The sequence below is a fragment of the Theropithecus gelada genome, chromosome 1 (assembly GCF_003255815.1).
Source record: "Theropithecus gelada isolate Dixy chromosome 1, Tgel_1.0, whole genome shotgun sequence".
In the NCBI taxonomy this organism is placed as follows: domain Eukaryota; kingdom Metazoa; phylum Chordata; class Mammalia; order Primates; family Cercopithecidae; genus Theropithecus; species Theropithecus gelada.
In genome coordinates, this window is record NC_037668.1 from 48,276,596 (window position 1) to 48,288,830 (window position 12,235).

At 55.2% G+C, this 12,235-nt stretch overlaps 1 protein-coding gene across 3 annotated transcripts in view; it reads right to left on the bottom strand.

Annotated features, from left to right (window-relative positions):
* Positions 1-11,763, bottom strand: part of KIF17 (kinesin family member 17) — a 55,337-nt gene extending 43,574 nt beyond the window's left edge. For 2 of the 3 annotated variants that reach the window (XM_025398198.1, XM_025398191.1), the window contains exons 1-4: positions 11,223-11,757; positions 8,981-9,127; positions 7,258-7,359; positions 3,965-4,154 (exon numbers count right to left, since the gene is read on the bottom strand). In XM_025398198.1, coding sequence (XP_025253983.1) covers positions 3,965-4,154; positions 7,258-7,359; positions 8,981-9,127; positions 11,223-11,453 — 670 coding nt within the window. In that variant the 5' untranslated portion in view covers positions 11,454-11,757. Of the gene's footprint in view, positions 1-3,964; positions 4,155-7,257; positions 7,360-8,980; positions 9,128-11,095 lie in introns of all 3 variants that reach the window. The other variant, XM_025398207.1, reaches the window with a different exon arrangement.
* Between the last annotated feature and the right edge of the window lie 472 nt (positions 11,764-12,235).

A 12,235-nucleotide genomic window follows, 5' to 3' on the forward strand; every position in this document is an offset into this window, starting at 1 on the left:
CTTTTTTTTTTTTTTTTGCCTTTGGGACAGGATCTCACTCTGTTGCCCAGACTGGAGTGCAGTGGTGCAATCCTAGCTCAATACAGCCTCGAACTCCCAGGCTCAAGCAATCCTCCTGCTTCAGTCTCCCGAGTACCTGGGACTGAAGGCGTACATCACCTGGCTAATTTCTTTCTTTCTAGCGATTGAGTGTCCCTATGTTGCCCAGGCTGGTCTCAAACTCCTGGCCTCAAGTGATCCTCCTGCCTTGGCCTCCCAAAGTGCTGGGATTACAGGCATGAGCCAATGTGCCCAGCCTTGTTGATTTTTCTTTAGTTGACAGGTTGGTGGTCTGGAGAAGTAAACAGCGCATTCGTAGCCAGCCAGTTCTTTAGGCTATTAAAAAACGACAACAGGCTGGGTGTAGTGGCTCACACCTGTAATCTCAGCACTTTGGGAGGCCAAGGCAGGTGGATCACCTGAGGTCAGGAGTTCAAGACCAACCTGGCCAACATGGTGAAACCTTGTATCTACTAAAAATACAAAAATTAGCCAGGCATGGTGGCACATGCCTGTAATCCCAGCTACTCAGGAGGCTGAGGCACAAGAATTGCTTGAACCTGGGAGGTGAAGGTTGCAGTGAGCCAAGATTGTGACACTGCACTTCAGCCTGGGCGACAGAGCAAGACTCTGTCTCAAAAACAACAACAACAGGCCAGGGGCAGCAGCTCACACCTGTAATCCCAGAATTTTGGGAGATGGGCGGATTGCTTGATCCCAGGAGTTCGAGACCAGCCTGGGCAACATGGTGAAACCCTTCTTTACCAAAAAAAAAAAAAAATTAGCTGGGGCGGGGCGTGGTGGCTCACGCCTGTAATCCCAGCACTTTGGGAGGCCGAGGCGGGTGGATCATGAGGTCAGAAGATCGAGACCATCCTGGCTAACACAGTGAAACCTGTCTTCACTAAAAATACAAAAAATTAGCCAGGCATGGTGGCGGGCGCCTGTAGTCCCTGCTACTTGGGAGGCTGACGCAGAAGAATGGCATGAACCTGGGAGGCGGAGTTTGCAGTGAGCCAAGATTGCACCACTGCACTCCAGCCTGGGTAACAGAGCGAGACTCTGTCTCAAAAAAAAAAAAAAAAAAAAATTAGCCACGTGTGGTGGTGCATGCCTGTGGTCTCAGCTATTTCAGAGGCTGAGGTAGGATGATCACCTGAGCCTAGGAGGTGAAGGTTGCAGTGAGCTGTGATCATGCCACTGCATTCTAGCCTGGGCAACAAAATAAAACCCTGTCTCAGAAAAAAAAAAAAAAAAAAAAAAAAAAAAACAAAAAAACCCACACCAAAAACAGCTGGGTGTGTAGTGTCATGTGCCTGTGGTCCCAGCTACTCAGGAGGCTGAGATGGGAGAAATGCTTGAGCCCAGAAGTTCAAGGCTACAGTGAGCTATGATTGCACCACTGCACTCCAGTCTGCGTGGCAGAGTGAGACCCTGTCTCTAAAAAAAGGACAGGAAGGAACCTGGTGCTGCCCCTTTGGGAAGCTCTTTGCAGAACGGAACAGGAGCCTTAACCACGTGTGTTATCTTTGCTCCAGGAACTCCCTTCCAGGGAACCGAGTCTGAGGAAATGACTCTCAGAGGAGAAAAAGCTTTGTGCACACAGATGTCCATCATGGCATGACTTCCAGCACTGGGAAACTGGAAACCACTGATCAAGGACCGGTTGGAAAAGGGCATGAGCCAGGCCACCACACATGGTCATGAAGACACGGTGACAGTAACATGCAGAAATGCTTAGTGATGGCAAGGGAGATGAAACCAGGGGAAACCATGGCATAAGATTTCAGTTGTGTTTAAAACATTCATAGGAAAAAAAGGATCAAAAGAAAATACGGGCTGGGCGCAGTGGCTCATGCCTGTAATCCCAGCAGTTTGGGAGGCTGAGGTGGATTGCTTGAGTCCAGGAGCTCGAGACCAGCCTGGGCAACATGGCGAGATCCTGTTGCTACAAAACATAAAAATTAGCTGGGTGTGCTGGTGCATGCCTGTAGTTCCAAGCTACTTGGGAGGCTAAGGTGGGAGGATTGGTTGAGCCTGGGAGACCAAAGTTGCAGTGATCTGAGATTACACCACTGCACTCCAGCCTGGGCAACAGAGCTGTCTCAAAAAAAAACAAAAAACAAAACAAAACCCCCATGTGTATATATATTGTATATTTATATATAAATAAACATAATATAAAGAATTATATTATAAATATAAATAATTATTATATATTAATATAATGCTTAAATGTTAGTGGTGTTTAGGTGTCAGAACTATGAGTAACTGTTCCCTACCATTCCCTACTTTCTTACCATCATCACTGAGCTCACATTATTTTATAAGGTGAATGTGCAACCAGCCTGCCTCATCCTTCAAACCTTCCTGCAAAGACCAAGAGGTGCCCCCCAAACCCGCTCCCCCCTCCTCCCTCCTGATCTGTTCTCAGTTGCCCTGGTCTCTGTGCCTCCCCAAGCTGCAGCATTGAGGCTGTGACCACGCTGGTCCCAGCCTTCCCCATATCAGCACCCCCAGGACACTGGGACTCATGGCCTCATACCCAAGCAAGCACTGGGGCTTGGCCCAAGGCCAGGTCACCACACCGGCTGGGCAATATGTCTGGGAGGTTCCATCTACCCAGGCCTTGACCCTGGGTAGTGCAGTGGTGCGATCTCAGATCACTGCAACCTCGGTCTCCCAGGCTCAACCAGTCCTCTCACCTCAGCCTCCCAAGTAGCTGGGACTATAGGCATGCACCATCACACCCAGCTAATTCCTGACCCTGATCCCTGGGTCAGGGATCTCTCCAGAATTATGTTCCCAGTTGGGCTGAGGCCACCTCCTGCCGCATTGCTCTTTGGAGTTCTAGTCATGATGGACCACAACTTGGAGGCAGCTGCAGTATTCATGGGAAAACCCAGACATCAGGGAGACCCGGGTTCAAATCCCAGCTCCACCAGTTAGCGGCAGTAAGACCTTGAACAAGCAAATCACTTTCCCTCTCAGAGCCTCTGTTTCCTCATCTATAAAATGAGGATTCTAGTGCCTGTCTCTAAATGGAATGAAAGGTATAAAGAGTTTGGCACTGTAGATGGCCAATAGGGGCCCCCAAATAAACATGGGTTTCTTTCCTTCCTCTTCGCTTTCTCAGCAGCTCTTCCAGAAAAAAACAATAATGAGATGACTGAGGAGTAGAGAATGTTAGAGAGAGGAGAATCCACAGGGTTGGAGTGACACACACTCCAGAGGAAGACCCCGGGATAGAAGCCGGGCTCTGACGCTAGTTCCTAGTTGTGTGACCTCGATTTCTTCATCTGTAAAATGGGGATGATTCAGTATCCACCTCATGGGAGTGCTGTAGGAGTAAGTGACACAATACACACACATTACCTGGCATATTGGCTGGGCGCAGTGGCTCACACCTGTAATTCTAGCACGTTGGGAGGCCAAGGCGGGAGGATTGCTTGAGCTCAGGAGTTTAAGACCAACCTGGGCAACATAGCAAGACCCTATCTCTACAAAAAATTAGCCAGGCGTGGTGGTTTACCTGTAGTTCCAGCTGCTCAGGAGGCTGAGGTGGGAGGATCACCCGAGCCTGGGAGGCAGAGGTTGCAGTGAGCCGAGATCACCACTGCACTCCAGCCTGGGTGACAGAGTAAGACCTTGTCTCAAAAAACAAGAAAATAAATAAAAATTGTCTGGCACACAGTAAGTGCTCAATGTTGGCTCCCAGCGTTACTGTCGTTGCTGCTGTTTATCCTGGGAACACGGTCCCAGCATCCCAAGGATCTTCTTGGGTTTCCCTCCAGGCTGTTAGAGCATCTCTTCCCACTTTCCAGGGGCTCTTGCGACCCTGAGAGATGGCACACCTTGGCTAGTGGGAGTGGAAGTGTGGCTGGGTCATCTGTCCCACCACCCCCGCCCGCAGCAGCTCGCATACCCACAGCAGACATCTCGATGCTGATGGTGAAGATGGAGTGGGAGCGTGAGGAATCCTTGTTCATCAGCGTGTAGCCGACTGAGCGGTTCTTCCAGCCGGTCTCCATGATGTGCTCACACTGGGCCACGCTGTGCACCGTGTGCATGGACAGCCCCTTCACGTACACGCCCTTCTCTGGGTGCTCCTTCAGCTGAGGGAGGAGAAACGGGTCAGGGGTGGAACCTCCAGCCTCCAAGGGTTAGGACCAGGGACGGTCAAGGAACCAGAGAGAAGGGCCCCATGCGGACCGCCCTCGCCCTCCTGCAGTGCAGGCTGGCACCTCACACGCCTGTCACAGGGAGGGGTGCGTTCCAGGCTCAGCCAGCCTCAGACCTACCCCTGCCTCCTACTTGCCGGGGGACCTTCAGCCAGTGACAACCTAAGCCTCAGTTTCCACATCTGTGAAATGGGCATGAGACAGCTATCTCACAGGGATATGGGGAGGAATCCGTAAAATAAGGCACATACAGTGCTTAGCATGGTGCCAGCACCTAAGTGCCCCATAGATGCCAGCCACTGTCTGTGCTGTTGTTGTTAGTGCTACGATTGCAAAAGCGGTTTTCCGTCAGGGAGCTTCAGATCCCAGGGGCTGTGTCTGTCGCCACCCATGAGCCCCGAGTGCTGTCTCCTTTCGCCCTGTTGCTAGGGCTCCATATCCCCTCCGCCGTGGCTCTAGAACAGCAGGAATATCCCCAAACCCTCAGATCACAGGTGAGGCCACTGACTGCCCAGAACCCCACAGGCTCACAGCCCGGAGGCCGCCAGCCCTCAGGGCGATGGCAGCAGTAAGTTAATTTATCTGCTGGCTCCCTGCTGGTTTTCCAGGCAGCAAAGTCATTTTGTTGCAGACCCAGAGCTGTGAAATGCAGTATTTTCCAAGTGTGAGAGGAAATAAAACCACTCTGGCACAAGAGCAGAATGAATGAGGACAAAAGGCATTAGTCTGGCAAGTGGTCCTGCGGGTCAGAGCCACAGGAGGCTCAGCGGCTTTGCTCCCAGCCGCTTTAGGGGGGTCCCAGGTGGGCTCAGGCCCCAGCTGTGGGAGGGGCGTGGGTGGGGGTCAGGGGTGGTCCTATCTGCTGAAGCGTGAAAAAACAGCCAAGCCCCACCAAGGGACTGGGCTTCATGGAATAGATGAGTAACTGACACCCAGAAAGGAGAAGGTGAAGGTCACAGCTGTTAGTGGGGTCACAGCCGATGGAAGGCTCCGGGGGCAGGGCACAGACACAGGCCGGAGCATCCTGCAGTGGCTGAAGCTTGAGATGACAGAAGGCAGGTTTTGGCCCAGGTGGCAGCTGTGAGGAGGGAGCTCAGAGGACGCAGCTGCGTGTGGCCGGAGGGCACCCCGTTCTGTGACTTGCTGGTTGGGGAGGTTAATTTGCCTCTCTAGGTCTCAATTTTCTCTTCCGTAAAATGGGGATGATAACTCCTATTTCTACAAGATTATTATGAGGATTAGGAAGAGAACAGATCTAAAAAAAAAGTTCTGTGGGTACTCAGCAGGGGTCAGTTACAAAAAGGATGAGTCGCCATCTCGGGCCTGAGCAACCCGAGGAGACAACCCCTCACCCAAGAGGTCTCCTGCCACGAGATTTTCCAGCCCAGGAAGGCTCCCTGCTCCCAAACTTATGATGGCCTCAGGGGTCTTCCCCCCACCGCACTCCCAACCTCACTCCACCCCCGACGCCTGGGGAGGCGCTGAGTGACAGCCCCCAGCTGCGCACCAGGCTCCTTGGTAACTGCTCATCTCTGCTGCGGAGGCCAGAGCCGGGTCACCATGGCAACCGGCTGGGATGCAGCAAGGATGAGAGAGGGGAGCATGGCAGGAATGTGTCCATCGCTGCCATGGGGAGGGGAGCCCTTGACACTTTGCCGGGACATGGGTGGGGAGAACTCGCTGGAGAGGCCCCCTCAGACCTCACCATATCAGGCAGTACAGGGCTGGGTTCTGGGATGGTAGTTTACAGTGGCTAGGGGGAGGGCACAGAACTCTGCTTCCCCAAACCTCTTGCTGGCCTTAAGTGATGTAATAACCTCTGATTATAACCACGATCGGGCCTCTGTTAAACACGGGTTAACAGTGTGTGCTGTGGAGTTCCCGGATTCAAATCCCATCGCCACTCTTTATCCACCGTGCGTCCTTGGGCTGGTCTTACTTAGGCACATGGAGCCTCAGTTTCCTCATCTGTTGTTATAAGGGATTAGAACGGTGCCTCCTCCTGGACTGCCAGGAGGTTTACATGAGAGCCATCTGCACATCCTCCTCGAGGGAGTGTGTCTAAAGCCCGGTGGCCCCCGGAGTGTGTTTCAGAGAGTGCATCTGTCACTGCAGCCCCCAAGGCAGCTGGTTCAATAGGCCTGAGGCCCGTGGCTCAGCTGCAACAAGTGTGCGTAGCTGCCAGCCTTTGGCCCCTCTAGGCCCCGGTAACTGAGGCCTTTCTAGGGTCCAGGGTAGTGAGGAGGGGGAGGAGGGTTCCCTGCTGCTCCAGTGCAGGTTAGCAGAAGGTTTGCAGGGGGCCAGAGTGCCCTAACCCCACAGGCTGGCCTTCTGGGACTGACATGTGGGAACAACACCCTGTGTTGCCTCCTGTCTTTGATTCCCTGTCTGGGGGCTGAGCTATGATTAAGCTGCACTAGGAGAGAGAACGTGGTAGAAAAACTCTAGGTGGGAGGCTGGAGGCTCCCGCATAAAAAACACCAAGTGGCTGGGTGCATGTGGTGATACATGCCTGCAGTCCCAGCTACTGGGGGCGCTGAGGTAGAAGGCTCAAGGCCAGGAGTTCGAGGCCAGCCTGGGCAACGCAGCGAGACTCTGTCTCAAAATGGTCTCGCTGCGTTGCCCAGGCTGGAGTGCAGTGGCACAATCTCAGCTCACTGCAACCCCTACCTCCTGGGTTCAAGTGATTCTCCTGCCTCAGCCTCCCCAGTAGCTGGAACTACGGACGTGCACCACCACGCCCGGCTAGTTTTTGTATTTTTAGTAGAGATGGGTTTTCACCATGTTGTCCAGGCTGGTCTCGAACTCCTGACCTCAAATGATCCGCCCACCTCGGCCTCCCAAAGTGTTAGGATTATGGGCAAGAGATACCACGCCCTGCCTAAAAAAATTTTTTTATTAAAAAAAAAAAAAAGTCCCAACTTCAGTGTCCCAGTGCCGGCACCCTCAGGACACTTTCCCATATTTCTGAGGGAGCAGCACCAATGCCAACCTCCCCCCTACCAGCCCCACCTGCCCACACTGGGTCTGTGCCCACCTCCAGCTTCTGCTTGGTGTCAGTCCCCAGGAGGTCCCGCACATCTTCATTGTAGATCTCCAGGTAGGAGGCCCGGACCAGGAACTTGGTGTTCTCTGCACACTGCAGGGAGTACACAGAAAGAACCCAGACATCAGAGCTCCAAGTCCACCTGCTGCCAGGCTTGGCCCTGGGCCCTGGGCCCTCTGCCACCAGGACATCATGGGAGGAGAAGGAACGTCGGGGCAAGAGGAGTCTCCAACCCAACCCGCCCTGTCAGCCCTCCTGGCAAGCTCTCTCCTCGTCTCCAGCTTGGTGGGTGCCCAGGCCTCTTTGAGTTGTATCATCTTCATATTGCTGTCTAATGCTCTGTCTACAGTCCTCATGGGAAAGGAAACAGAGGCCTCCCCGTTATTCAGGGTTAAAAAAAACCACAAACAAACAAACAAAAAAACAGGGCCGGGCGCTGCTCACGCCTGTAATCCCAGTGCTTTCGGAGGCCTACGTGGGTGGATCACCTGAGGTCAGGAGTTCAAGACTAGCCTGACCAACATGACGAAACCTCATCTCTATTAAAAATACAAAAATTAGCCAGGCGTGGTAGCAGACGCCTGTAATCCTAGCTACTTAGGAGGCTGAGGCAGGAGAATTGCTTGAACCAGGGAGGCAGAGGCTGCAGTGAGCCAAGATTTTTCCATTGCACTCCAGCCTGAGCGAAAGAGCAAGACTCCATCTCAAAAACAAAAACAAAAATCCTGGCTGGGCGTGGTGGCTCACGCCTGTAATCCCAACACTTTGGGAGGCCAAGGCCGGCGAATCACTTGAAGCCCGGAGTTCAAGACCCAACCTGGCCAACATGGCGAAACCCCATCTCTACTAAAAGTACAAAAATTAGCTGGATGTGGTGATGGGCGCCTGTAATCTCAGCTACTTGGGAGGCTAAGGCAGGAGAATTGCTTGAATCTGGGAGGCAGAGGTTACAGTGAGCCAAGATCACGCCATTATACTCCAGCCTGGGTGACAGAGCAAGACTCTGTCTCAAAAAACAACAACAATCCAACAAAAATCTGAGGCCACAGGGAAGGCCTGGGCCAAGCACTGGCTCTGGGCTGGTCCCTGGCAGCTCTCCGAGGCCCTACATATTGCTCTGGCTACCATGATGAGTCCTGGGAGCGGCACAGTGGGTTCTGCAGCTGACCAGGGTCGTCCCCATCCGCCATTCCCCATGCACTGCCACAAATGGTCGCCAGGTAATTCTCACCTGCAGCCTGGATGCTGGGATGAATTCAGAGTCCAGTCTCAACCTGGCCCATAAAGGCTCAGAGTCTCAACCTCCCTATCTCAAAAATGGGGCTATCAGCTACCTCCTGGGTCAGGCTGGAGATTCAGTGAGATAAGGATGCCAAGGGCTTCACATACGACTTGGTCCATAACAATTGCTCAATAAGAGGGAAGCTGTGATTGTTACAACCACTTCCTGGCCCAGTGCACAGGGTCAGCAGATCCACAGGAAACGCCTCTCTAAGGGTTAGAAGCCAAAAATGACGCGAGAAAAGCACGGACAGAATTTTCTCTGTTTTAAGTTTTTTTCCCACCACCTTTTCAGAACCTGGAGCCTTCCCTGCTCACCTGCACGGGGTCAGGCCGGACTCCGAACACTTCCCGTGTCCCTGCCACCTGTCAGAAGTGCTCTGGGGCCCAGCTGCAGCTCTGGCGCTGCCCCTTCCCTCCACGAGGCGCGTACCTGGACGCTCTCGAACACGTGCTCGAAGGCCCTGGGGATGATGCCTCTCTGGGAGGGTGGATCCGGCAGGCCCTGCATGGTGAAGGACTTCCCGCTGCCTGTCTGGCCGTAGGCAAAGATGGTGCCATTGTAGCCCTCAGTGACGCCCTGAGTGGGAGGAAGCCAGGACCACGTGATCAGCGGACCAGGCACAGCAGGGCTCGGGACAGGGCTCCCTAACTCACAGACTCAGGGCCCTTCCTGGTCCCTCCACCCAACAATGGCACTGGAGTGTGGAGATAAACAAGGCCCAGCTCTGTCCTCAAGGAGCTGACTGTCTGGTGGGGTAGAAGCTGTCCCTGTGTGTGGGTGGGGAAGAGCCTGTGCTGCGGGCTCACATCCATCTCCACCTTTACTGTGTGCCCTTGGGCTGGCCTTACTGAGGCACATTGATAAGATGATAAGAATAACACCTTAGGCCAGGCGGGGTGGCTCACGCTTGTAATCCTAGCACTTTGGAAGGCTGAGGCGGGCAGATTACCTGAGGTCAGGAGTTCGAGACCAGCCTGGGCAACACGGTGAAACCCTGTCTCTACTAAAAATATGAAAAATTAGCTGGGTGTGGTGGTGAGCTCCTGCAGTCCCAGCTACTCAGGAGGCTGAGGCAGGATAATTTATTGAACCAGGGAGATTGCAGTGAGCCGAGATCGTGCCACTGCACTCCAGCCCGGGGGACAGAGTGAGACTCCATCCAAACAAACAAACAAAAAAAGATCGGCCGGGCGCGGTGGCTCACGCCTGTAATTCCAACACTTTGGGAGGCCGAGGCGGACGGATCACCAGGTCAGGAGATAGAGACCATCCTGGCTAACACGGTGAAACCCCATCTCTACTAAAAAATACAAAAAATTAGCCGGGCGTGGTGGTGGGTGCCTGTAGTCCCAGCTACTCGGGAGGCTGAGGCAGGAGAATGGCATAAACCCGGGAGGCGGAGCTTGCAGTGAGCCGAGATCGCGCCACTGCACTCCAGCCTGGGTGACAGAGTGAGATTCCATCTCAAAAAAAAAACAAAACAAACAAACAAAAAAAAAGGATCAACATCTTAAAGAGTAAGAATAGCACCTGCGAGGCTCCTGCAGCGTGCATATGGGGATTCTTTCATGCATTGGCACAGGAAGCACCGCCATACACAGGTGATCGCCCAATGTCTGCTTGCAATGGAGGGAGCTGGACACGTACAGGTGATTCTCGTGGCGGGTTATGGGGCGGGAGCACAGCGACAAGAGTCCAGGCAGCCAGCAGGGATGGAGAGTACAAAGAAGTGAAAACAGGATAGTGCAGGAAGAACAAAGCACAGCTTTCCAGGAGGCAAAGACAGGGAGAATTGGGCAGGTGACAGGAAGAGGAAGGCATTCCAGGCTGAGGGGACAGCTTGAGTAAAGCCACACAGGTGAGGTGTGAAGAGCAGGAGGTACTGGGGGAAGGGTGGAAGATGAGGCCTAGAAGGAAGAGAGGAGGCAAACCCGGTGCCGTTCCCAAAGTCATTCTTCCTTCATTGCTGTTTCTATTCATTCGACAGGGACTATGCTTAGCCTAGGGACAAAGTGGTGAACCAGGTAGACACAGTTCCTGTCCTTGCAGAGCTCATGAGCTTGCAAATTCTAGACCTTAGTGTGGGCTTGGGGTGGATCCTGTGTGGGCAGATCATCCCAGAGAACTGCTCTGAGGCCCCAAGGGCCCACATGGCATCTATGCCCGGTTCCACTGCAAAGACCCATGCTGTAACCAAAACAGGGCTGGGTGTGCCCCGACTTGCCAGTGAGGGAAGATGAAAAGTCACCATTTTGCCAGATCCGGTGACTCATGCCTGTGATCCCAGCACTTGGCGGGAGGATCACTTGAGGTCAGGAGTTCGAGAACAGCCTGGCCAACATGGTGAAACCCCATCTCTACTAAAAACACAAAAATTAGACGGGCGTGGTGGCAAGCACCTGTAATCCCAGCTATTTGGGAGGCTGAGGCACAAGAATCGCTTGAACCCGGGAGGCGGGGGCGCTGGGGACAGTGCAGACCCGGAGGCGACACTAGAGGCAGGCTCTGGTTGTGTCCCGCCTGGACAAAAGCCTCCGGACCTACCTGTTCCCGTCTGCCTGCGCCCCTTGAGGGCCTTTCCGCCTGGCTGGGGGGCAGTGCCGCCCCCTGGGTACCCTCGGGGCGGCCCCATGCCCTGCGGCCTGGAGGGCGGCGTGTCCCGCGCCCTCACCTCCACCAGCGGGTAGGCGATTTCGTTGTAGATCTGCTCGGTGACGTGGTCCACGTGGTAGGCGCCGTCGAAGGTGAACTGCTTGGGCGGCTCGTCCGCGGCGCCCGGGTTCTGGATGCAGCACTGGCCGCGCGCGCAGTCCACAGTCACCACGGGCTGGCAGCGCAGCTCCCGCTCCCGCTGGTTCATGGGGCGGCAGCGCACGACAACCTTCACCGCTTCAGAAGCCATGGCGCCGCGCCCAGGACCACCGGGACCGGAGCCGACCCCCGCCCCGCCGGGGACCCCCAGCAGCCCGGGCCAAGGGGCGGGGCCAGCGCCAGCCACGGGGGGCGGGGCCTTGCGGCAGGGGCGGGGCCGCGGCGGGGGGCGGGGACTCCTTGGGGGGCGCCCCGAGGGGAGCGGGGAGTCGCAAGACCCGAGCCGGGGCCGCCGCCTCCTCCCGCGCCCGGGCTCGCCCGTTTCTGAGGCCTGGCCCGAGCGGGGACGTGGGGGATCCGCGCTGCAGGCGCCGCCGCAGGACCTCAGCCCGGAGCCTCCCCAGCCGCCCGCCGGCACGCTCACCGCCTCGGCGTTCGCGGTTGCTGGGCAACGCCCGTGGCGTCACAGGAGGGGCCCCGGGAACGCCTGGCCTGGCCCGCCAGCTTCGCCCGAGTAATCCCCGGGCAGCCACGCGCGGCCACTTGCGGGAAGCACCAGTCCTGGCTGGGCTCCTTTCGCGTCTGCTGTCTTCTCGAATCCGCACAGCCCCAGTTCAGAGACGTTGCGCAGCTTGCCGAGGCTGCGGTTAAGACTGGGACTCCCGGGACTGGGACTCCCGGACTCTAAGATAGATCCCAGGCCTTAGGCACGGGCCAGGAACCTAACTGAGAACAGCGGCAAGGACCTGTTGCCCCTTATCCACGTCCCCGTACTGGCTCAGGGGAAGGCTGCCCACAACCCACAGCCCCTGGACAGCTTCCTCTCATGCCACCCTTGTTATTTCTAAGACCCGAGATTGTAAAACAAACACT